The following is a 25,464-nucleotide window of genomic DNA, read 5'->3' as shown; positions in this document are numbered from 1 at the left end:
GGATTTGTTTTCGTAATTTCTCGACAACAATTTTGAGAGCTTCAAGTTTTTCAATCTTTGAAGATAGTTTTTCTTGAAGCATACCCTCCAAAAATGTTCTTTAATCTATTAAAATAACAAGAACTTTTTTATTCATGGGAAAAAACAAACTGAGGGTAAAGTTCGTGATATTATTTGCCAATTTTAAAGTTCGTGAGAAAAATCCAACTTTTTAAAAATTTCGTGAAATTAGATGCCAATATCCCATATATAAAAGAAGATATAATAAAATATGTGTAACGTCCTGATAAACACGGGATTTGCATGTTTTTAAGGCCTAGATTTGGCTCGTTTTCAATGTCAATCTTGCAAATTATGTTCTTAAATTGCATATATTATATATTTTGGTATTTTGACGTGTTTGTTGATAAATGATAGAAAAAGATAGAAAAAATGGTGCAAAAAGGCCAAGGTACAACAGCCTCTGTTCGAGACCATCTGCCAACGAGTTTGAAGTCCAATCAGTACTTAATACATACCATTCTCTTCATCTTCGAAAGAGCTTCGCGTGGATACCTTGAACATCTAAATCAGAGTTCTGTGGAGAAAGTTATGACCATTTTACGAACGTTGCGCAGTGTAGTCAAAATTAGGCGGAAATTGGCGGAAATTGAAGAAAGAAAAGAAATTGTTGCCTTGTGATATCAAATCTCTCCTATTAATTGTAGGATTCGAAATTACCATCTTTTCTCTTACTTGGAGGATATTTTTTTACCAATTATAAATCATTTTCAAGCCTATATATACCCCATAACCTAATTCATAATATTCATCTTAGAGCCTCCAATCCTCTCCATCCCTATAATTCTTCCATCTCATATTCCACATATTATTCTTCCATCTTCCATTGGAGCGGAGCTCTGCAGATCCAGGCAAGAGAAGACTGAAGACCGCATTCAACCTTGTGTTTTGTTTTGTTTTTCTTCATGTCTAGTACTTTTTGTTGTTTTACTTGTCTATGAGTATTAAACATCTTTTGTAGAATTTTTGGTAATATGCTATGATTTTGAGTTATTAATTCAATTGTTTTTCCTTGTTAGCTCTTGTAGTTATTTCGATTTCTCTTGTGCTTATACATTTGTTTGACTGACCATCTTATGAATGCATGCGGATTTTACTACAAGAACTGAGAAGTGAGTAGTCTAATTTGAAAGAGGAGAAATTGACATCTTTGCCAATAAAATCGAGAGATTTGAGCCTTTGAATGAAGCAAAATTATCTTAGGAGCTTTTAGGAGTTGTTGCCTTAGTTCTAGGAAGGACACTTCGGTTCTAGGTAGCAATCTACAAATTATATGCTTCGAGAGAAGATATAGTTTTACATACGTGATAGCTTAGTAACTCTAGAGACCGTAATTCAAGGAAGTCTTTTGGATTTTAGCTGTTGATTGTGGTTCCTAAAATTCTGCATTCCTTAGCCTGTTTTGTATTTTATTTATTTTTATATTTTCTGTTATTTATTTATTTCTTTATGTCTAGTTTATAAATTCAAACTCAAAAAACCATATGTCTCTAAATAGTAAATGACGCTTAGTATATGATAGACAGTTGCAATCTTATTCCCTGAGTTCGATATCCCGATACTGACCTTTAGCTATACTAGATCTACCTTGTATACTTGCAAAAATTTTTAGTGCTAATAAATAGTGCATCAAGTTTTTGGCGCCGTTGCCGGGGAATATTATTGCTTTAAGCTGATATTGTAGAACGGTTGATAATACTAATTTGGAGTGTAATATTTTGTATAGTTTTGTTTTGATTTTTCTTTTTTTTATTTGTTTTGCAAGGAGCACGAAGCGCAACAATGGAATATTCTACGCTCGTATGGAAGATGCAATTATCCGCTACAACATTTGATATGCTCCGTAGAGCGTGGGTAAGATATAAAATCCCCCAAGTTAACTGCTCTCTTCTTTTTATTAATTTTCTAATTTAGTTTGTTTTTCCTCGGTAGAGTTGTAGAGCTGAAGTTTCTCTCCGTAGAGCTGAAGCTAGTTCTAGTTTAAATTATATTTTTATTTTGAAAAGAAAAAAGAAAAGAAAAAAACTACTTCTGTTTCTTCTGTTTCGTTTTTTATACTTCTGTTTCTAGTTTAGGTAGTTTAAGTTTGACTTTTCTTTTGCTTAGATTTTCATTTTTATACTTCTGTTATTAATACTTTCATTCTTTTCTTTTTCATTTTAAAAAAAAATTATAAGGAAAAAAAAGTTCCCCGTCTGTTTCATTTCGTTTGTTTGTTTGTTTGTTTCTTTTGAAGTATAAAAAAAAAAAACTTATGTAAACAAACTTTATAATATTTTGTTTTCTCCACATAATGCACACACTCACTCTTCAAATTCACATCGCCTACTCAAATTCTTTGGTTTTTGTCAATGATTCTTGTGCTCATCTGTCAACCAACGCAAGGTACGTTCTTCTTATAATTTCTGAGCATTGGCCTTTAACCATTTCATTGAATGGTATATATTTTGGTAGAAGTTTGATTGAGAATGATATTACTTGTGATTTATTCGCGAGTAATTGTATTTGCTGATGTTTGGTGTGCTTGAATTAGATTCTCTTTGTGGATGAAATTTGAATATCCCTTTGGCTTAGTTGTTGATAAACATCGTTCATGTTCATAACATTGTGAGGTTATTTTATCTTGCATGAATTGTGTATATTTAGAACTTAATTGTTTTGTTTGATCTTAGTTTATTGTTGAAAATTCTTGCAATTAATTGAGGGATAGAGAAGATTTGGGGGGATGAAAAATGATCATGTTAAGGTAGATGATTTGATTTGCATATTCTAGGCCTTAATTTGATATAAGTTTGGGGGAATGCCAAAAGTTACTTGTTATATCCTACTACAATTTTCTTCATTCTATGCTTACATTGCGAGTACAAAAGGCAACCCAAACAAAATTTCCAAAAAAATGTGGGATAATCTGTGAGCTTCAAAGAACGTCAAGCTAAAGACGTTAACCAAGCGTTTGTTGGGAGGCAACCCAACATTGGTATCATCTATTTTTCATTTTTATTTAATTTTGTTTTAGTTTAATTTGTTTTCTTAGTTTACTCACGTCCCTACCGACTTTTCAAACATATTCTTAACGCAGTTTTGAATAAGTTTGGGGGGATGAAGTGGTGGACCGTGAGTTTAGTTGTTTTTGCTTACTTTTGTTAGTTTTGTTCTTTGTTTTTTTTTTAAAACCCGAGGTTAATATAGTCATGAGCATAACATAGAAAACTTAGAAAAACTCATGTTTAGGGACATCAGACCGAGTTGCCTATGATGAAAAGTTCTATTATGTTTTGTTTGAGTTGACTTGATACATTGAATTGAGAGTTTTGTTAAAAGGTGCACAATTAATGAATTGCTTGTTTACCTTGAATCATGCTTATACCTTGTGCGACTTGAGCCATAAATTTCTTTCTTGTGTGATTTATCTGCATTCATGTACTTATTTCTAGAACTTGCTCCCAGTCTGCCTAAGTCTACATAGTGTTTAAATGATAAAAGAGGACGTTAGGCCATCCTTCTTAGCTACTTTATATATACAAATTTTTGACCTTACTCAAAATATTTTTCCTAGCTAGCCACTTTGAGTCTTTAAAGCCTTTTTCTTTGGAAGCTAAATAAAGGGGGAATATTTTTACACTCTTGGGGAAAGTTAGTTTATATCTTGTGAAAAGAGTTGGAGAGATAAGGTAGAAAGAAAGTAGTGTGTTTAAATGTGAAAGTAGCATAGACATATGTGGTTTGAAATTGAAATTTTGTTGAGCATAAAAAAAAAGGATGTATAAAAAAAAATGAAAAGAAGAAAAAATCGAGAAAGAAAAAAAAAGAGAGGAAGAATGAAAAGAAAAAAAAAATCAAGGAATTTGGGAAGTGAGAAGAAATCTGGACGAATAGAATTTACTGAGATTTGAATTATTGGTTGGGTGTTGAGTTTGATGTAGTAGAAACTGATCACTTTTGCTATGTTGGGTTTAGTCACTTTTTAGCCAAATATTTCCTCACCTTACCAAAGAGCCTACATTATAACCTAAAACAAAGACCTTTCGGATTTTTTATTTTAATCACATAAAGTAGAGGAGGGATTAGACTTTGAGCAAGCTTATGGTAAACTTTGCATGTTGCATGATCTGAGAGCATATATTCTTCACCTTATACACTTTGAGAGTGAGTGATAAACACGCTTCTAAACACTTGTGAGCGCATGTACTTCAAGGTGATCAACGAGCTAGTAATGAAAGTGCACTAATAAGCTTTGCTTGATTTGATTTGTATTCTTGTCGAACTCTTTATTTTTCTGTTATAAATACTGAGGCAACTATGAAGTCTAGTCCTTAACATCCGTGTTTCTTATTTAATATTTCTCTTGTTTTGTTTGAGGACAAACAAATATTTAAGTTTGGGGGATTGATAAATACAGGATTTGCATGTTTTTAAGGCCTAGATTTGGCTCGTTTTCAGTGTCAATCTTGCAAATTATGTTCTTAAATTGCATATATTATGTATTTTGGTATTTTGATGTGTTTGCTGATAAATGATAGAAAAAGATAGAAAAAAGGGTGCAAAAAGGCCAAGGTACAACAGCCTCTGTTCGAGACCATCTTCCAACGATTTTGAAGTCCAATCAGTACTTAATACATACCATTCTCTTCATCTTCGAAAGAGCTTCGCGTGGGTACCTTGAACATCTAAATCGGAGTTCTGTGGAGAAAGTTATGACCATTTTACGAACGTTGCGCAGTGCAGTCAAAATTAGGCGGAAATTGGCGGAAATTGAAGAAAGAAAAGAAATTGTTGCCTTGTGATATCAAATCTCTCCTATTAATTGTAGGATTCGAAATTACCATCTTTTCTCTTACTTGGAGGATACGTTTTTACCAATTATAAATCATTTTCAAGCCTATATATACCCCATAACCTAATTCATAATATTCATCTCAGAGTCTCCAATCCTCTCCATCCCTATAATTCTTCCATCTCATATTCCACATATTGTTCTTCCATCTTCCATTGGAGCGGAGCTCTGCAGATCCAGGCAAGAGAAGACTGAAGACCGCATAATTCAACCTTGTGTTTTGTTTTGTTTTTCTTCATGTCTAGTACTTTTTGTTGTTTTACTTGTCTATGAGTATTAAACATCTTTTGTAGAATTTTTGGTAATATGCTATGATTTTGAGTTATTAATTCAATTGTTTTTCCTTGTTAGCTCTTGTAGTTATTTCGATTTCTCTTGTGCTTATACATTTGTTTGACTGCCCATCTTATGAATGCATGCGGATTTTACTACAAGAACTGAGAAGTGAGTAGTCTAATTTAAAAGAGGAGAAATTGACGTCTTTGCCAATAAAATCGAGAGATTTGAACCTTTGAATGAAGCAAAATTATCTTAGGAGCTTTTAGGAGTTGTTGCCTTAGTTCTAGGAAGGACACTTCGGTTCTAGGTAGCAATCTACAAATTATATGCTTCGAGAGAAGATATAGTTTTACATACGTGATAGCTTAGTAACTCTAGAGACCGTAATTCAAGGAAGTCTTTTGGATTTTAGCTTTTGATTGTGGTTCCTAAAATTCTGCATTCCTTAGCCTGTTTTGTATTTTATTTATTTTTATATTTTCTGTTATTTATTTATTTCTTTATGTCTAGTTTATAAATTCAAACCCAAAAACCATATGTCTCTAAATAGTACATGACGCTTAGTATATAATAGACAGTTGCAATCTTATTCCCTGAGTCGGTACTGACCTTTAGCTATACTAGATCTACCTTGTATACTTGCAAGAAATTTTAGTGCTAATAAATAGTGCATCACGTCCCTTACCGCCAGATGAAGATGTTACAAATTCTGGTACATAACTTATACCATAGACATATTAACTAGATTTCTCAAAATCCATGATTATCCATTCCTAATTATCTCCATTATAACACAAGTATATAAACTTAATATTGGTATTTTTAAGATAAATCCCTTTCGATGTCGGAAATTCCGTTAAATTCGTGTTATCCCTAATTTTCAACATAAATTCCATAATCGTTATCAAATTAACCAACAAAAATCCACAAATAGAAGATCTTATGAAGTCAGAATTTCATTTATAAAGGAAACTCACAATTCGTTTCAATTTCGATTTGATCTAGCGTTCAAAAACTCATCAAATAATGTAACCAATTCAATCCAAAACCAACTATTTCACCTCAAAATTCACCAATTCAGCCACCCACACGTTCAATATTTATCCACATCAATAACCATGTGATCCCACTTCTAATTCAAACATCAAACCATAGTGAACGAAGGCCCACGGTCGCGTAAACACCAACATATCGAAATTTAAATGGTTTAATCATTCCAACTTCAAGAGGCCTAATTTTTCTGATATCATAACACAATATATATGTATCAATTTTCAAGCTATAAAAATAGTATGGATAGGTAAAACTTACTTGATTTATTAGAGTTTACGCGATTAGAATGACGATACCATGAGAAATCGAGAGGGAGGAAGAGCTTGAGAACCCACCGTTCTCCTCCTCTATGGAGACGACTTTAGCTATCAAAAAATGAGGAAGAAGAAGTGTTGGACAAGTGTTATAGTGAGGTGGAAAGATTCTAGAAGTTTTAAAAAATTTATCTACTAATTTATTCTATTTAATTTCCTATCTAAATTCATTTTCTTGTGCTAATTTATTTTCATATCATACGATTCAACATTTATGATTTATAGATGCCATCTTATTGCAACTAAATTCTAGTTTAGTAATAATTTAGAATCAAAGCATAATTTAATCGATTAAACGTGCAATTTATCAAAAACTTGTCTTTGATTTCTAAAATTCCTTCACATACCATACATTTTTAATTCAAGCTTACATTATACTTACTTTAGCTTCTAGATTCCATATAAATTATTACTTGAAGAATATTTCTAATTATTCCTGAATAAATCATCGAAAAACTCTAATCGATGACTTTTGTTCACTAAAACTCTTTAAAACTCAATTCTTTGTTCACATATCCTTTCTCACACATATTTAAGACTTATATTTCTCTATTCCATGATTTATTGAATTATCAAAATATATATTGTTAATTATTTTGAATTATTCGCCGAAAATTATAATTTCGGCGATTTATAGCACTGGAAAATAACTTTCCGTCTAAGGTGGGTTTTGGGGTATTACAATATGCTACTCAAGTAGCATAACACTAAGGCGATGTTTGGTTGGCGGAAAAGTAAAGTTGGCAAGGAAAATGATTCCTGGAAAAATGAATTCCGAGAATATGATTCCTAGTAACTTTACTTTCCTGTGTTTGGACAATATCAAGATTTTAAATTTATGTTTGATTAAAACACCAAACTAAAAATATAATAATTATTATTTTATTTAAAAAAAAGAATAATATCATAAATTTTTTAATTATAAATAATAATAATTATATTATTATATTTATTATCATGATGGATAGTTTAAATATGGATTATCCATCATAATATATGCTAATATAATTATAATTATAGTTACATGAAGTATTATACTCATTTATTATAATAACAAAATATAATAATTATTATACTATAATTATAATATTTACGGATATTATAATTGAATAAATTTTATAAATGCACTATGACTTTGTTGATTAATTATTAACTTATGAAATATAATAATTATTATTTATTATATAATTTATATTATTTATATTATATAATTATATTTTAATTATTAATTACTATTATGAATTATTATAAAATATAATTATAATTATGATAATTTATTTATAGTTATTTATTATAGTGAAATTAAGTATGATTTATAATTTTAAATTACTTTTAAAATATTGTAATTAATAATAATAATAATAATAATAATAATAATAAATAATAATAATAATAATAATAATAATAATAATAATAATAATAAACTATACTATATTACTTGAATATGTAACAATCCAAAAACTGGGAAAAAGAATACCTAAGAAAAGTTAGGATTCAGAATCCTGAAAAGTTGTACTCCTAACTTTCCTTGTTCTCGGATTCTGATTACTTTCCCAGTTTGATTAAAAACTGAAACAAACACATGAATTTAAAATTTAAGGAATCAGATTACTTTCTCAGACAGAATCCTGACAACCAAACATGATCTAAGGGAATATAAGTATATATATTTAGGAAAATATTTTGGAGTCATAATGTCTCCAAGCCATAATACTTAAAATGGTAAATATATATTATATTATATTTTTAATTAAATTTATATTTTATATATGTACTTTATTACCCCTACATTAATTTGTTTACTAAATACACCTATTTAAGGATATAAATTTTGATTATGCATAGATGATGCATGCATTTAATAACACGCTGCAATCATCTAATTGTTTAAAACATGATTGTATAACTTTTTTTTATATATGCCCATTTTAATGCATTTACTTAAAGATATTTCTTTAAAATTTTAAATATTAATTTTATTAGCTTTATATATTTAGTGTACATTTTGTCTACAAATAAAATAAGATTTATCAGCAAACAAATAATTTCAGACTTCTTAATGAATTAGTCTTTATAAATGTGAATTTAAATAATTTTTAACAAATAATTAGCGCTATAAAATATAAATAATTAGTTATCTAATATTTTTGAACTGTAAATACTTAGAGTTACTATAACATGTGACAAAAAATAATTACTTTGTAATTATAATACTATAATCTTCAATATTGATAAACTTATTCTTTTAATCACTTTTTATTCACAATAATCTTTAAAAAATAATAAAGTTTTTAGCTCACTTTAATACAACACCCAACATATTAAAATTTGATAATACTATATTATATATTAATACTACTAATTAAGTGAGTATATGGTTTTGATTTTAAGAATTCTCTAGTTCTAATTTTTTATTTTTTTTATTTTATTTCTTTAAATTCTTAAATCTTGGACCATTACAGTTGAATCTCGACAAAATCATATGTTCTTATATCATTTATTTCATATTTTAAATATATTAAAATATTTAACTATAACATGCAATAAATTAAATTTCATACATGGTGTACGAATGCTAATTGAGTCTAGTGTTTATGATTTTAAGTTTAATTCTTTATTTTACAAACTTATAATTTCTTTAATTTATAATTTTTGAAAGATTATGTTTAACAGTGATCAATAAATAATTGCATACTAATAAGTCATAGCTCATCTAATTAATATTTTAAAAATATGTAATTAATATTAAAAATATGTCTGTATGGACCATTATCTTAGCTCAAATAACTATAGCATGCTATAAATTAAAATTTAATATAGGATATATTATTCATTAAGTTTACAGTTCTGATTTTAATTTTAATTTTTTATCCAAAATTTCAGTTTCTTAATTCATGATACATATTTTTTTCATATATACTATTAAATGAATGATTTCATTGTTACTACATTGACAAAATGTTTCAGAAAATTTAAGGAAAAAAATAAGTTATGAAAGAATAGCACAACGTAAAATCTATTTGAAAAAGCATATGATGCTATTTAAGTAATCAAATTATTTTACAATTAAATATAATAATTTAGTTATGTAGTGTGTTAATTAATACTGGTAATCTAAATTACTGATTTTTAATTAATTGTTTTAAAAATTTACACGACAAGAATGGTTTTGATTGAAAAAATTTTAAATTCATTACTCTAGTTGCATGATTAAGTTTATCTCCAATTAACATATATGCATTTAGATAAGAATAATTAATTTGGTTAAATTTTCCTTAATTAGGTATATATCTATTTAATACTTTAATGTTAGGGTAAATTAGTCACAATCTAAATTATATGTATAACAAAAATACATAAGTGTATTATGGCTTAGAGACATTATGTCTCTAAATCACTACTCATATATTTATAGGCATTTCATTTCAGTGTTCACTCAATAGTTTAATATAATATTTTGGTCAATTGAAGTTGATATATATTCGACTAGACGTTTGGCCTCTGTCTCTTTATTACTCTATTTCCCCAGTAACTAATTAAAGAGTATGGTACAACATTCATATCATTTCATATTATAAAAAGATATTGCGATGATCTTTCATGTGATTGTCCCAACACCAAATGAAAGTGTTACAATAATTCCTAAGAAACGAAAAAATGGCAACTGAAGTGTACAATAATTGATAAGATACGAAAATAATGAGATTCGCTTTCCTTTATAGATTATACCCATTTGTTTCATAATTAATCATGAAATTAGGTTCTAACATTAAATTAGGGCTTGTTTGGTAGCTATGTCATGTTTCGACTAGACATAATACCATTATGATAGTTATCATAGTTTTGATTAGTTAATTTACGTATATTGGTTGTTTGATAGATTAAGATAATTGTGAGTTATCTTATTATAGTGTTTGGTACAATAAGTCACAAGCAATGATTAAAATTATGATTACCAAAATTATCCTCATTAAAATTAATGATTTTAATTGTGCAGAAAGGCGATGAACTAAAGGCGATGAACAGATCTCAGTTTTCAAAATTGTGCAGAAAATAATTAGAAGATCTCAATACAGAAAACAGTTCAACAACTATAAATTTAGAAGGTATTCAATGCCAAAGCGAAACACAACTTCTGATTTATTTTCAAGCAAAATCAACCATGAAAACTTCTGATTCATTTTCAAGCAAAATCAACCATGAAAAAATCTATCCCATGAACCACACAAAGCACTGATGCCCTGTAAAACTTGTGGATGAATCAGATGGTAAGCACCTCAGCATGAGGTACTCAACTTCAACAAACTCAAAATGCCCAAAGTTTTACAAAAATATGCAAACAAAATGCAGTCAGTAGCTGCAATGTGTCCAATATATCTCAATTTGTCACACAATTACAGATTGGAGAAATAGACTAACAAATTAGTGAGTTGTTGAAATAGTCCAAGAGATTCGAGGGGCTATTCAAGGTATTTCAGCCGTTAGGAGCTTGTAGTCGGGAGCTTGTTGAAATAGTCCTAACCTTGATTCAGAAATTCCTGCCGTCGGGAGCTTGTAGTCGCCGGAAGCTTTCGAGTCGCCGGAAGAAATGGAGGGAGGCAGATTGATAGAATTTAGGAAGAGCTCTCTATCGCTATTTTTGTGAAGAAGAACAGTGTCTGCATCAGTTTTGGTGTAGGGTTAGACATTTTGATGGGTATAATTGTATTTTGCTAAATTAACTAGGCTTCCATGATAAATAACATAGGATTTTGGGTAGTTACAAATATGATCAAAACATAGGATTTTGGTTGGGCTTTGTGCGGGCCGGATACAAAACACGGACTACTATGTTTGGTAACATAACTACCAAACACACAAATAAACCCAGATTACTCTCTTATCTAGGTGAAACATAGCTACCAAACGTAGCCTAAGATTCAGTACTATAAAAGGATAGTGTGAGATGACATTACACGCAAATATCCCAAAATCATCTTCATTCGCAAAGAATAATCTTATTTTATTTGACCTAGTAAAAAGTATTAGTGGTGCTATGGAAATACATATATACGTAAAAGTGTTACTAATTGGAACTTTGTTCATTAATCTCAACGCTAGCCAATAGGTCTATTTCTGCATGGAGGCCTAAGCTGGAACCCCTTCGGATTCCAATCGTTCTCTTGTGCCTAACTTCTTGTACAACAATCTAACATACTCTTTTTAAATTCAAATCATATTCAATCCTTATTATCTAGAATTACAAAGATAGAAGTGTAATAATTGAGAAAGAAATTTATGAGAAATTACTTAGCTCCTTCGATAAAGGTAAATTTCTGCATGGACTACTACTACTCAATATAAGACATGTGCTCACCATCCAAAGCCAACACAAATCTTCAAACCCAAACACAATCGTCAAAGCTATGAGTAACACTCTCCACTCCGTTTGTGTGCTAGTATTATGCATCTCTCTCTCCCAAGTAGCAACACTAGAAGTAGGATTCTATTCCTACACATGCCCCAACGCAGAATCCATTGTCCAATCTGTGGTGAGAGAAGCCACTCTCACTAGTCCACGCACACCCGCTCTTCTTCTTCGTCTGCATTTCCACGACTGTTTCGTCGAGGTATTTTATCTAATCCTAATTTCGTTCTCATTTATTTATCTTTTTTGTTTGTGCTAACTAATTAGTAAATTTGGACATTAATTGATCAGGGCTGTGATGGCTCAATCCTTATTGACAACGGAGCTGATTTGGAGAGGTTTGTTGCCGGCCATCTAGGCCTCGGTGGTTTTGGGGCGATCGAGAAGGCGAAGTTGGAGATCGAGAGCCAGTGTTCGGGCGTTGTTTCGTGCACCGCCATTGTCTCCATGGCCGCCACAGATGCCATTGCCTTGGTAATTAATTAACTCTAGTACTCCGTATTTATCATTTCTATTCAAAATTAAACTAATTCTACCATTTGTGTGTGTAGACTGGAGGTCCAGTTTACGAAGTTGAAACCGGAAGAAGAGACGGAAGGGTTTCAAACCTTAACCTGGCCAGTGATATGCCTGATGTCGACGACTCAATCGACACTCTGATATCAAAATTTGTAGCCAAGGGTCTTTCACCTCAAGACCTTGTGTTACTTAGTGGTTAATAGGCTAGTTTTCGTCACTTGAAATTAATCACTTTTTGCACTATATGTTGAATATTTTCAAGAAAAAGATGCTTTTTGGCAGGCAATGAATCATTAAGTTCGAAAATTGCTCAATGAAGGCATGAAAATGAAAACATGCAAGGAAGAGGGCATAATGAAATGAAATGGAAGAAAGTAAAAGAAGAAGGCAAAGAAGACTCAAACTGCCCAAGCTGTTAGACTGGCCAGTTTGAACCCGACGAGAAAATGATTAAAGCTACTTCCACACACTTATCAAGGACAAACCTCACATGCTACACACGGACCTTTGGATCAATCCTCGGTTTTTACCAGAGTTGAGGCGCATGTGCCCTTAGAACGGGGCCAGCGATGCTAGGATCTCTCTGGATCCGGTGATTGGGAGGGGGGGTTTCGACAATATCAAATCATGGAGAACATCAAGACAGGTTCCCCGTGCTGGCCTCAGATGCCCAACTCTACGACAATGACATGACAAGAGAGGTGGTGGATTCTTAGGCTGGAGGGTCACAATGATTTCACCAAGGCAACTGTGCAGATGAGACGGATTGAGTGAAGTCGTGGGAAAGTGGGGAAATCAGGGCGAAATGCAGTAACTTTAATTGAGTTATTATGGAACTTATGCAGTGATACAATATATATTAGTATTAATTTTAGAAGAATATGTATAACACCCTGATGTTAAATCACAAGAGAAGACATACAGTAAGAATGAATGAGTGTGTTTTAGCAAGCTTGACAACATGAAGATAGAGTTGTAGAACATGATTGTGATAATTTAATTTATTATTGTATAATTATGTTTTGAAGGTGCCGAAACGGACAGAGAAAGCGTTCACAGAAAGACTTGAAATTTGCAAAAAAAACATTCTCACGTGACTTGAAATTCGCATGGTGCTTACAAATCGAATTGAGAAATCATTCCGACATACCATCGATATAAGGTTAAACCATAATAATTGAATAATTTATGTGTATTGGATTTGCACTACGTTTATGTTAGATGACTTGAAATTTCCACGGTGACTTGAAATTCGCACGGCACATGACGACCATGGCTAAATTTATGGGTGGTTAATAACCGAACCGACTTGTCGGTTAACCAACCTCAAAATTTCATAAAAAAACTAACCGGAACCGAACCGATCTCAAGTTCGGTTACATAATTAACCGACTCGGTTAGAACCGGTCGGTTATCGGTTATAACCGAACTAACCGAATTGAAATGAGAATTGTTTATGGTTTTTAACTTTTCATCTACTTATTATTATTATTATTATTATTATTATTATTATTATTATTATTATATTTCTATTTACAAGTAATACATAAAATGTTTAGGCACTTTAAAGACTTAACTTTAAATGATCTAAAATATAATTTTTTTTTTCCAATAATAAGTGAAGGGTTATCCTATTTTTAAAATAGTAGTAATGCTTAACCACTTTATTGAATTTGAGAATCTTATTTATAAAATACTAATATTTAGAAACTTTATAAGCTTTGAGATATTATAAGTATAACTGATAGTAATACAAATTAAAATAGACTTTTTTGACATTACAATATGAGACTTTGACAAAATTTAGAAGTAAATTACAATTTCTTCTATTGTGACAAAGTTTGAAAGTAAATTACAAGTTCTTCTATTATTACTTAAAATATAATTGAAATTAAAATTGTTTATGGTTTTAACTTTTAACTTTTCATCTACTCTTTTATTTATTTTATTTATTTATTTATTTATTTTTTATTATTATTATTATTATTATTATTATTATTATTATTATTATTATTATTATTATTATTATTATACTCCTATTTACAAGTATTACATAAATTGTTTAGGCACTTTAGACATAAAATTTACATGATCTATAATTTAAAAAATTTTCTCCAATAACAAGTGAAGGGTTATTCTTTTTTTTAAATAGTAATGTTTAAGCAATTTATTGACTTTGAGATATAAATTTATAAGTATAATACTATAATTGATAGTGACACAAATTAAAATGGACTTTTTTGACATTGCAATACGAGATTTGACAAAATTTAGATATAAATTACAATTTCTTCCATTGTGACAATTAAAAGTAAATTATAATTTCTTCTAGTGATAAATAAACATATAATTGAAATTAAAATTGAATTTAATTCGGTTATGGGTTATAACAGATAACAAACTTTGAGCAAAATATAAAACCGGTACCGAACCGATAATCGCAAATTTCGATTATCAGTTATTAATCGATAACCGACCGGTTCCGGTTCGTTTCTCTGTTAACTGAATAACCGAAAACCGTTTACGCACCCCTAGCTAAATTGGCAAGTGTACTAGGTCCGGCGTCGGCCAAGCCCGCTGAAAAGGCGGCTTGGACAGAGCTAAGTTTAGCAGTGAAACCCAAACTCAAATACTACTAAAGCCTTTGGAATTCGATTAAATTTTCGCAGTGAGAGCGAGATGACGGAACCTTCTTTCTTTCCTTGGCCCATGTTTGGTGTAATAATTACATAGTGGGCCTTGTCTTTTTTGCTGGCCCAATCAATTAATGCTATAGGCTCATAAATTTTGATTAAATTATTTTAGTTTAGGTTGTGGAAATAATATACATTTGGATTTTGGACGCTTTTAATTAAATCATGAAATGGTTTGTTTCCATATGTAATCAACCTATCTTCATATTTAATTAAATCTTTTAGTTAAAATTTAAATTGTTTCATACCTAGATAGGGATAGATCCCCTAACCATTTGATTAATCTGTTATTTTTAATCTAATAATAAAGTGGGTAAATCTCTTGATTTAATTTAGTTTCAAGGTAAGCTAACAGGTAATTAAATCAAGAGACTCAATATAATTAAATTTGCTAATTTAACTCTTTTTTTGAAAAAAGACAAAAAAAGGATCAACAATGGTTTTTCATCTATCCCATGATGACATGAACCCCGATCTATTAGTTAGAGCCTTAGAGGAATATATACTGTCTTGCCAAAGCTGCGCTTCATTGTCAATTGCTAATTTTACTACCCAATGATTAATTTCCTAAGTTAAGTACGAAATAATACCAAACGGATGTATGGCTTAGAATTAAGGTGCATGTTCCCAGTAGGGTAGTTGCACGACAATTTATTCAAGATTATGTAAGTTTTGTAGCTTTTTTTTCTTAAAAAATTTCCCAAGATCAAACCTAAAGAGAACAAACCCCAAAGATAGGATGAAAATGAACACTTGTACACATATTGATTTGAGTATTGTGGATCTTCTGGTTGAGATATAAAATCGTAGTAGGAAGGTGTCCATTGCTAAAGCCTCAATATGAATTCCAAATTAGAGTGATAAACTCAAACATAATATTAAAAGAGGTAGAGAGGTTAATGCCTGAGACCAAAAAATCTTAGGTTCAAGTCCTCCATGACACAATCTTTAAAATTTAAATTTATTTGGCCATTAAAAAAATGGAAATCGTTTTAAAAGGTTGTGTACAACAGAATATTTTCTAAAACATACTCCATGTCTCAAACTTCTTGAACGAGAAACTAAATTCACCAAGTATCATTATCTCAAATTTCATCAAGTACAGTTCGCATATTTTTTTCACCTACTATTTCTTGATTTTTGATACATAGATTGAAGGGAATTTCGTTATCACATTTTTATATTTTTTTGGCACGGTAATATGGAGTGATTTTTGGGATTTGATTAATTTTGGGTTATGGATGAATTATTAGATCTTTGTTGTTTCTTCAGCTATTGTTGATGTTTGATTAAATTGGGTGAATTCGGTTATCATTTATCAATCAAACATGACTTGCTACTCAACGCAGTACAAACTGGACAAATTGAACTAATCAAGTTTTTTTACAAAAATTAATTACATAAAAAATGGCTAAAATACTATCTGTCCCATAAAAATAAGAATATTTGGGACGACACATGAATTGATATGTAATTAGAATAGTAAGAGAGGAGAGGAGAAGAATAGCTAAAATAGTCAGACCCACATTATTATTAGTGTTTAATGGTGGACTCTGGTGGTATAAATTGTAAATAAATTGATATATACGAGTAATAAGTTGGGGAAAACTTTCCATAAATAAAAATGAGCTATTTTTATGAGACTAAAAAAAAAAAATCCTTAATTTTATGGAACGTAGGAAATAATAGATATTTTAGAAGATTCTAGCATGACACATGAAAAAAACTAGTAAATGGAAACTAACCAAAAATACCATAATTATATACCAATCCTAGTGTTGTGCAGGGAGGGGTCACCTAGGCATCAAACCCTAATGCCCCTCTTTTTAACAACAACGAAAGGTTCTTTAATGCCTTTACTATCGAAAATTTATGTGGGAGTTCTTTTCCAAGAGTATGCAGCATGGTCTAGGGCTTCAAGATGTTGGGTAACCAAGGGTGGATCCATATCAAGAGGCAGTGGTGTAGGTTAAATCCGAATCGAGAGGCAATAATGCAATATAAACAAGACAATTAGGGTTTTGACGCCTGGATGAATCATGGTCAATTGCAATACAAAGAGAGACACAACCGGGATTTTGCAGCGACAATGCAATTTGCAGGTGGGGATGGCTACGCATGAAGCGATTGAGATAGGGGATGACCACAACGATAAACAAAGATGAAGGTCGTCCGATGAAAGGTTGGCGGGAAGCAACAAGGGAACTATTTTTTCTTCATGCGAGAGGAGCGAACAACTATTAAAACAGGAAAAACTTAATCAATAAACATTTATATAGAAATTTAAGAGTATTTTTTTCAAAAATCGATTATACTCCACTCTGTGCACTTTTGGTTCCGCATAATTCAAGTTATCGTAACGTACATTATTTGAATTATTTTTATTATAGCAAAAATAAATTACTGTTACTATTAAATTAAGAAAGAAGTCCAAGTAAAAGTTTGATTATGTAGTCATCAACTCGAAGTTCATGAATTTTCTCTCGATTCAAAGCCGTGCCTGTTTCTAGGGCTTTTTATTTTTGTGTCTCACACTCCAGCAACCTCTCTCGAAAACTCATATAATCTCACACCCACACTCTCCCCAAATCAAATTCAATTCAATCACAAGCTCTCAATCATCGCTGGGGAAGAATTCTGATTGCCAATCGCGATGTCGCGCCGCAGAGACGAATACGAGGACGACGTCGAAGAAGACGACGAATACGACGGCGTAGACGAAGAGGACGATGAGGCCGACGGATACGATGATGGGGGGAAGGTCAAACGGAAGAGGACTACATCGGATTTCATCTACGACGAAGCGGACGAAGACGAAGACGAAGAGGAGGACGACGACGATGAGGATTATGGCGGTGGAGGCGGTGCCAGAAGAAGAGGAGGAGGAGGGGGAGGGAAGCGCCATAAGGGGGCCTCAAACTTTTTCGATTTGGAGGCGCAGGTTGATTCGGATGAGGAAGAGGAGGAAGAGGAAGGGGATGACGGTTAGTATGATTCTTCCTTTTATTTATTTGCGTAGAAATTGGGTTCATTGTTGATTTCGATTTTGGTATCCAGTTAATTTGCCTATTGTTCCTGGACATTGGAAATCTAGGGAGAGATGGCATGATGCAGCTTGGCCAAGAGCAGTAGTAAAAATAGGGTTTTTATCCATCCCCAATTTTACGAACTAAGACTAGGATATGTAGGTCAATTCTTTGATAGGATAGGTCGTATACTATTTGTTTCAAATACAACCTAGTCTGCAATGGTGATTTGATTTGATTTGAATGGTCGAACAAACCAATTGAAAAAATGCAGCCTCCACAGTCTGAAATGTTTGATTTTTGGCCCTTCCAGTTTCTTGTCATGATGTCATCTAATAGCTGCAAACACTATAAAATATTGGTATAAACGATTTCAGAATGCAGTTTTTGTGAATGCAGAATGCTTTGAAGAATTACAGCTGAATTGCTTGATTGTTGGACTTCTATTTGTGCTTCTATTTTTTCTTCCTAGATTTAGGGCATCTACTTTTATTGCACGAAACCAGTAGATCCCCTGGCTAGTGTTCTTGCCTTTCTTATTGTGATTTTTAGGTTCTTTCCCATCAAAAGCTCCTCGTATTTGCATATGGGTTTTTATTTTGGGTTCTTGGCTTCTGTATCAGAAATTTATGAACATCTGTGAATGCATACCACATGTTGCATTATTGAGAAAGTACAGTTATTTCTGCCTGGGAGACTAGGAGATAAAACAACATAGGCTCCTGGATTAAAGTGGTTAGGTAATTTATGTTCAAGTAGTTAGAACCCAATGAGATTGACATTTGATCTCAGATTTAAATGATGATATGTTGCGTTTAGTCTTGCACAATGCATTTGATAAAGCTATGTGCTATATTAGATTATTTGTCTTTTTTTGTTACTGAAGAGTAAGTGAGTAACGGAATATAGTAATGAGGAGAATTTTTTTTTCACTTTATCAAAACTTCCTATGAATGAGAATTTGATCACACTATTGGGTTATTTCTGGATATAGTTTGTCCTATCCTATGTGTTGCATCTAGTATCCATCACAATCTCTCAACTTCCTCTATGTTTTGCTCCTCTGAGCATTTGTCCTCCCACTTTGTGCTGAGAGATCACACTTGTAAATTGGACTTGGAATTGGAAGTCTTATAAAGATGACTTGTGCTCGGTATCACTTCCTACTAGTTTATTTGAAATCCTACTATTTCTTACAATTTTCTTGCTGAAGCATTTAGCATGCTTACTTATCTTTATGTTTTGGTATCTGCCTGCATATACAGATTTCATTGATCCGGGAGCTGATATACCTGACGAGGATGATAGAAGATTGCACCGTCGTCCGCTGCTTCCACGTGAGGATGAGCAAGAGGATGTTGAGGAGATTGAGAGAAGAATTCAGGAAAGATATGCACGGAGCCTTAATGTTGAATATGACGAGGAAGCAACGGATGTAGAACAACAAGCTCTACTGCCTTCTGTTAGGGATCCCAAATTATGGATGGTGAAATGTGCGGTATGATAATGGGAGGCCCCGTTATATCTGGATTTAGTAGAAAAGAAGTGTAAATGGATAATCTGAGTTCTTTATTGTCTAATTTGATTTACCTATTGTGCTTTGCAGATTGGCCGTGAAAGGGAGGTGGCTGTTTGCCTTATGCAGAAGTGCATTGATAGAGGACCTGAATTGCAAATCAGATCTGCCGTAGCACTTGATCACCTAAAAAATTTTATATACATAGAGGCAGATAAAGAGGCTCATGTGAAGGAGGTATATCTGCTGAGTTGCTTTCTCTTTCTGTCATCGCTGTACAAGTCTTCATTTTATGATTGTACATAGTTTAAGCTGATCTAGTTTGGGTGATAAATGAGAGATTTTTTGCGTGATCCAATACAGGCTATTAAGGGTATGCGCAATATATTTACGGGTAAAATAATGCTCGTTCCAATCAAGGAGATGACGGATGTTCTGTCAGTTGAAAGCAAAGCAATTGATATTTCTAGGGATACCTGGGTCAGATTGAAGATCGGTACTTATAAAGGGGATCTTGCGAAGGTATATATAGTTATTGGAACCTTTGTTTTCTTTATATGTCATTTTTTCTTTTGTTTCTTAGCATATATGTGAGACTTTGCTTTGGTTTCTTAAATGCAAGGTTGTTGATGTGGACAATGTGCGGCAGAGAGCCACTGTGAAAGTCATTCCTAGGGTTGATTTGCAGGCCCTGTCTAACAAATTGGTATGTATGAGTAATTTGTATGGATTTAATCTGGGACTGACTATGGTAATCGACTAAGATTTTCCTTTATTCCGTTTTTCTTTGTAAATCAGAGAACTTCCTCGGTTATGTATCAAATATCTGAGAGTATTTGTACCTCTTGCAACTTGTAAACCTTTACACATTGTTGGTGATTTGATATTAATATTAATATCAAATTAGCATGTAACTTTTACAAATGATCATTTTGAGTTTTTGTTTACAAGCACATATTGGCCTGCTTTCAGGAAGGGAGGGAAGTCCCCAAGAAGAAGGCATTTACTCCCCCTGCACGGTTTATGAATATTGATGAAGCTAGGTATAGCTGCTAAGTTACTTTCTTCTATTTACTTCATCCTCAATTCTATTTAAACTTCTGTAATATCATTTAACTTCTTAATTCCAGAGAGCTTCATATACGAGTTGAACGTAGAAGGGATCCAGCTACTGGTGATTATTTTGAAAAAATTGAAGGGATGATGTTCAAGGACGGTTTCTTGTATAAAAATGTCTCGTTAAAATCACTCAGCACTCAGAATGTTCAACCAACCTTTGATGAACTCGAAAAATTTAGGCAACCTGGTGAAACTGGGGATGGGGACATGTCAAGTTTGTCTACACTCTTTGCAAACAGAAAGAAAGGTCATTTTATGAAGGGTGATAGGGTTATAGTTGTCAAGGGAGATCTTAGAAACTTGAAAGGATGGGTGGAGAAGGTTGAGGAAGATACTGTTCATATTAAACCAAATGAAAAGGGCCTTCCGGTGAGTAAATTTAACATATTTTTACTCATGCAATATCTTAAATTCCATCTCTGGATGTGGATCATGGCAATTATTACAAAGAAATTTACCATGTTTCACCTGTTGATTTCTAGAAAACCCTTGCTATTAGCGACAAAGACCTTTGCAAGTACTTTGAACCTGGAAATCATGTAAAGGTTGTGTCTGGTGCTACAGAGGGTGCAACTGGTATGGTTGTCTCAGTTGAAGGTCATGTGGTGAATTTAGTCTCAGACACAACAAAGGAACTTGTATGCAGCTAGCTTTCTATTATAAGTTTATTTTTGTTTGATCATGTGCCGATGTCATTCCTGTTTTGTTTTTACATAGATACGTGTCTTTGCGGACAATGTTGTGGAGAGCTCTGAAGTAACGTCTGGTGTAACTAAGATTGGTGATTATGAGCTCCATGATCTTGTGGTGCTAGAGTAAGTTTCGTATTTATTTTTTCGCAGTTTTTAACTTTTCAGATTTCTCCTTCTAGGTTTTGCTCATTGACAATTAATTTTGTGCAGTGACAATAGTTTTGGTGTAATTATACGAGTCGAGAGTGAAGCCTTTCAGGTGAGTGTCTCAAAACAAGAAGTTAGTGAAAACTATCAGTTCATTGTTCCTAACTATTATCGGCTGCAATTCAGGTTCTTAAGGGTGTTCCAGAGAGACCTGATGTTGCTCTCGCGAGGTTAAGAGAGATTAAATACAAGGTTGACAAGAAGATTTTTGCTAAAGATCGGTACAAGAATACACTGTCTGTGAAAGATGTTGTTAAAATTCTTGATGGTCCGTGTAGGGTGCGTTGTCTTCAACTTTAGTGGTTGTTACTTGACGATGTTTGACTGTCTAAAATTTGGGAAACTATTGTCTCCTGGTTCCTTCTTATCCAATTGCTTACTCCATATCTATTTTGCCACAATCCAGGGAAAACAGGGTCCAGTTGAACATATCTACAAAGGAGTTCTGTTTATTTATGATCGGCATCACCTTGAGCATGCTGGTTTTATTTGCGTAAAATCAGACTCTTGTATGATGGTTGGTGGATCACGGGCGAATGGTGAAAGGAATGTATGGATCTTATCAGTTATCAAGCACCCATTTGACATGCTATTTGCTCATTTGCTTGGTTGCATCTATTGACAATGCCTTTAATGCAGGGCAATTCCTTGACATCAAAATTTTCGCATCTGAGAACTCCACCACGTGTTCCTCCCTCTCCCATGAGACCACCTAGAGGTGGTTATGGTGGTCATAATAATTGTAAGTAATTTTGCATACATAAAAGACTATCGAACTCGTCTATGTGGGTCTTTCTGTGGTGTGATTATCACCCGTGGTTGTGGTACCCGTACTTCTAAGGTTCAAAGCTGATAAAATTAATGTGGTCGCCTACATATCACATCATTCATGTGTTCTTTTCCATTTGATGCTCACTGATTTATTTTGGCCACAGTTTTGTGATAAAGTTTATTCCACACTTCTCATGAGTTGATAATTTTGATTGAACAGTTGGAGGAAGAGGAGGTGGAAGAGGCCATGATGCTTTAATTGGAGCCACTGTGAAAATTCGTCTTGGCCATTATAAAGGTTGCAAGGGACGTGTTAAAGATGTCAAAGGTTCCACTGTTCGGATTGAATTAGAATCTCAGATGAAGGTCGTTGCAGGCAAGTCCCCCTTTCGGGAAATGGTTTTCCTAACCTTTTTTCATTTTCATTTCCTTTTTCTTTTGCATCATAGTGTTTGATGGCAACCTTGGCCTTTGCAGTTGATCGTAGTCATATTTCGGATAATGTCAATGTTACACCATCCAGGTAAGAGTGGGTAACTTTGAATTTTGTAGGTCTTCAAATCTTTTAGGTCCTTAGATTTTAAGCTTTGATTTACTCTCTTCACCAGGGAAACTTCCAGATATGGTATGGGAAGTGAGACCCCGATGCATCCTTCTCGCACTCCTCTGCATCCGTATATGACTCCTATGAGGGACTCTGGTGGTATGTTTTATGATAGTTCATTTTTTTGGTCCTAATTGCATTTTAGTGTGGCTATCTGCTGATATCTATCGTTCCTTAATTCTTGTGCAGTAACTCCTTACCATGATGGTATGAGGACACCTATGCGTGACCGAGCATGGAATCCTTATACACCAATGAGTCCACCAAGGTATTCTCCTGAAAGAAGATGCATCTATATTAAAGTATTTGTTCGTGAAGTGTGGAAGGAAACTAGTTTTATTGCTCCCATCAAGAAATAAGAGAGGATGTTAATTAGTAATGCATCTTATTGAAAATCTATAAACTGTGATTGAAAGTTTTGGGCTTATGCTTTAGTCTTTACAATGAGTTTGTTCTAAGGAAATTATATTTACAATGATTGAATATCAGGGACAATTGGGAAGATGGAAATCCTGGTTCTTGGGGCACAAGTCCACAATATCAGGTATATCTTGGTGCATTTTAACAAGTCCACTTGGTACTTTCTCATTGTGTAACAATTTCTTAAATATTATCAGCCAGGAAGTCCTCCTTCACGAGCATATGAAGCACCCACACCTGGTTCTGGTTGGACAAATACCCCAAGTAACAATTACAATGAGGCAGGCACACCGAGAGATAGCGGATCTGCTTATGGTGATTCAGCACTCTTCTCATCATATTACACCCGGGACACAAGTGTAGGAATTTGGTTTGACTTGAAATTGTGTTTGTTTTTCAGCAAATGCTCCTAGTCCATACTTGCCCTCCACTCCTGGTGGGCAACCTCCGATGACTCCAAGTTCTGCATATTTACCTGGGACACCTGGTGGGCAGCCGATGACACCTGGAAGTGGTGGCTTGGATATGATGTCACCTGTCGTAGGTCTGTTATTATATCTCTCATTCACAACTGTTTTTTTCTTTTTGCGCTTATGAAGTTTTTGCAATTGTGTTAATATCTTGTTACAATCTATGGGACTGCTCTATTGCAGGTGCAGATAGTGAAGGGCCTTGGTTCCTGCCTGATATTTTGGTCAATGTTCGGAGGCCTGGTGATGACACTACTCCAGGAGTTATAAGAGAAGTGCTTCCGGTAGTCCATTCTTTCATTAGTTACCTTGGATTATTAAATTTTATTATGTCCGGAATAAATGATAGTCGACATATGGAGGACATAATGATATTCATAACTGTTATTTATGGTACCGTTTTTCTAATCTTCTAGGATGGCTCGTCTAAGATAGCTCTTGGATCAAGCGGTAATGGTGATGTGGTGACTGCCCTTCCCAGCGAAATTGAAGTAGTGCCACCAAGGAAGTTGGACAAGATCAAGATCATGGGAGGCGCACACCGTGGGGCGACTGGGAAACTTATTGGTATTGACGGCACTGATGGAATAGTCAAAGTTGACGACACACTGGACGTCAAGATCTTAGACATGGTATCTTTGGCGAAACTAGTTCAAGCGTGAAAGACGAAGCTGAAGCCAGTGATCATGTGAGGTCAATGTTTTGGCAGATGGCAACAAGGTGTTGCATTGAAATCGAAGCCTCTACTGAGTTGGGCAGGAAATGCAAAAACCGCTACTACACAAGGAAGAATAGAGAATCTGGCAAGTTCAATTTGCTGTAAAATCATTTGCCTTGTAAAATCATTTACCTAATTGAAGCTGCTGTATATTTATGATTTACTAATAGTCTATTAGTCTAGTGGAGTACTACTATATTTCTCTTAGTTGAATGCTCAATTGTATAAATAGTTTTATGTACAATTATTCTCACATTTCATTTCGTCAACATTGTCATATGCTACCACTTGAACATCTGCTTTACACAATAAATTCCAGAAATAAAAGACAAAATTGTGTACTATCTGGATGTACCGTTCCAATTCAGTTTTGTATAATTTCTTTCTGTTTGAAATGTTATACTAGTAGGTAGTAGCATTGATTAGTCCCAACTTATTGTTATAAAGATATTGGTATTTTTGCATAGAGACTAATTGTTACCCCTATCAAATAAAATAGATCAATTTTTCTCTATCTTTGTATGTCTTAAAATTAGATGATAGTAATTTTTCTCTCTAATGGAGTGGGCTTTATTTTATACTATTAATAATATCTGATTCATTTTTTCTTTCTATTTTTCTTTTATTTTATCAATTGTACAGTGTTTTTCCAAAACTGCCTTAAAAAAGAAAATATATTGTTTCATGCCCCAAATTTTGAAATTTAATTCTATGATTTCAATTATTGAAACTCATAAAAAATCGAAACTTTTTGAGTCTTTC

General features: G+C 33.0%; 2 protein-coding genes and 1 long non-coding RNA gene across 4 annotated transcripts; 2 read left to right on the top strand and 1 right to left on the bottom strand.

Moving 5' to 3' along the window:
• Window positions 1-6,180: 6,180 nt before the first annotated feature.
• Window positions 6,181-6,593, bottom strand: LOC125217816 (uncharacterized). Its single transcript, XR_007175821.2, has 2 exons — window positions 6,485-6,593; window positions 6,181-6,413 (listed from the first exon to the last, which is right to left on the bottom strand). It is a non-coding gene; the product is annotated as an uncharacterized LOC125217816 (long non-coding RNA).
• A 5,352-nt stretch (window positions 6,594-11,945) lies between these two features.
• Window positions 11,946-16,448, top strand: LOC125221354 (peroxidase 43-like). Its single transcript, XM_089059434.1, has 5 exons — window positions 11,946-12,149; window positions 12,239-12,421; window positions 12,499-12,662; window positions 14,413-14,512; window positions 16,413-16,448. Exons 1-5 carry the CDS (start codon window positions 11,946-11,948, stop codon window positions 16,446-16,448), a joined length of 687 nt encoding a protein of 228 aa, XP_088915560.1.
• A 1,163-nt stretch (window positions 16,449-17,611) lies between these two features.
• Window positions 17,612-25,046, top strand: LOC125221002 (putative transcription elongation factor SPT5 homolog 1). 2 transcript variants are annotated; one of them, XM_048123123.2, is made up of 22 exons: window positions 17,612-18,143; window positions 19,451-19,683; window positions 19,792-19,938; window positions 20,065-20,223; window positions 20,324-20,407; window positions 20,674-20,744; window positions 20,832-21,189; window positions 21,303-21,458; window positions 21,538-21,635; window positions 21,723-21,771; window positions 21,846-21,998; window positions 22,126-22,269; window positions 22,359-22,461; window positions 22,711-22,866; window positions 22,968-23,013; window positions 23,099-23,193; window positions 23,284-23,362; window positions 23,584-23,638; window positions 23,712-23,829; window positions 23,915-24,058; window positions 24,168-24,268; window positions 24,401-25,046. In XM_048123123.2, exons 1-22 carry the CDS (start codon window positions 17,813-17,815, stop codon window positions 24,644-24,646), a joined length of 3,126 nt encoding a protein of 1,041 aa, XP_047979080.2. In that variant the 5' UTR covers window positions 17,612-17,812; the 3' UTR covers window positions 24,647-25,046. The 2 variants fall into 2 exon arrangements, with proteins under 2 accessions (XP_047979080.2, XP_088913652.1); XM_089057526.1 differs by lacking the exon at window positions 17,612-18,143 and adding an exon at window positions 19,323-19,338.
• Window positions 25,047-25,464: the final 418 nt, after the last annotated feature.

The sequence above is a fragment of the Salvia hispanica genome, chromosome 1 (assembly GCF_029641045.1).
Source record: "Salvia hispanica isolate PSC_SH4W2 chromosome 1, Shi_PSC_v1, whole genome shotgun sequence".
Taxonomy (NCBI): Eukaryota; Viridiplantae; Streptophyta; class Magnoliopsida; order Lamiales; family Lamiaceae; genus Salvia; species Salvia hispanica.
This window is presented reverse-complemented; position numbering and strand designations above follow the sequence as displayed.

Excerpts from the sequence above, each read along its gene's own strand:
- LOC125221002 (XM_048123123.2), top strand. The coding sequence starts at position 17,813 with ATGTCGCGCCGCAGAGACGAATACGAGGACGACGTCGAAGAAGACGAC. Across the intron at positions 21,459-21,537 it reads CAGACACAACAAAGGAACTT|ATACGTGTCTTTGCGGACAA; the intron begins GTATGCAGCTAG and ends GTTTTTACATAG. Across the intron at positions 21,772-21,845 it reads TCGAGAGTGAAGCCTTTCAG|GTTCTTAAGGGTGTTCCAGA; the intron begins GTGAGTGTCTCA and ends GCTGCAATTCAG.
- LOC125221354 (XM_089059434.1), top strand. The coding sequence starts at position 11,946 with ATGAGTAACACTCTCCACTCCGTTTGTGTGCTAGTATTATGCATCTCT. Across the intron at positions 12,150-12,238 it reads TCCACGACTGTTTCGTCGAG|GGCTGTGATGGCTCAATCCT; the intron begins GTATTTTATCTA and ends TTAATTGATCAG. Across the intron at positions 12,663-14,412 it reads GACCTTGTGTTACTTAGTGG|TATTTATTTATTTATTTATT; the intron begins TTAATAGGCTAG and ends TTTTATTTATTT.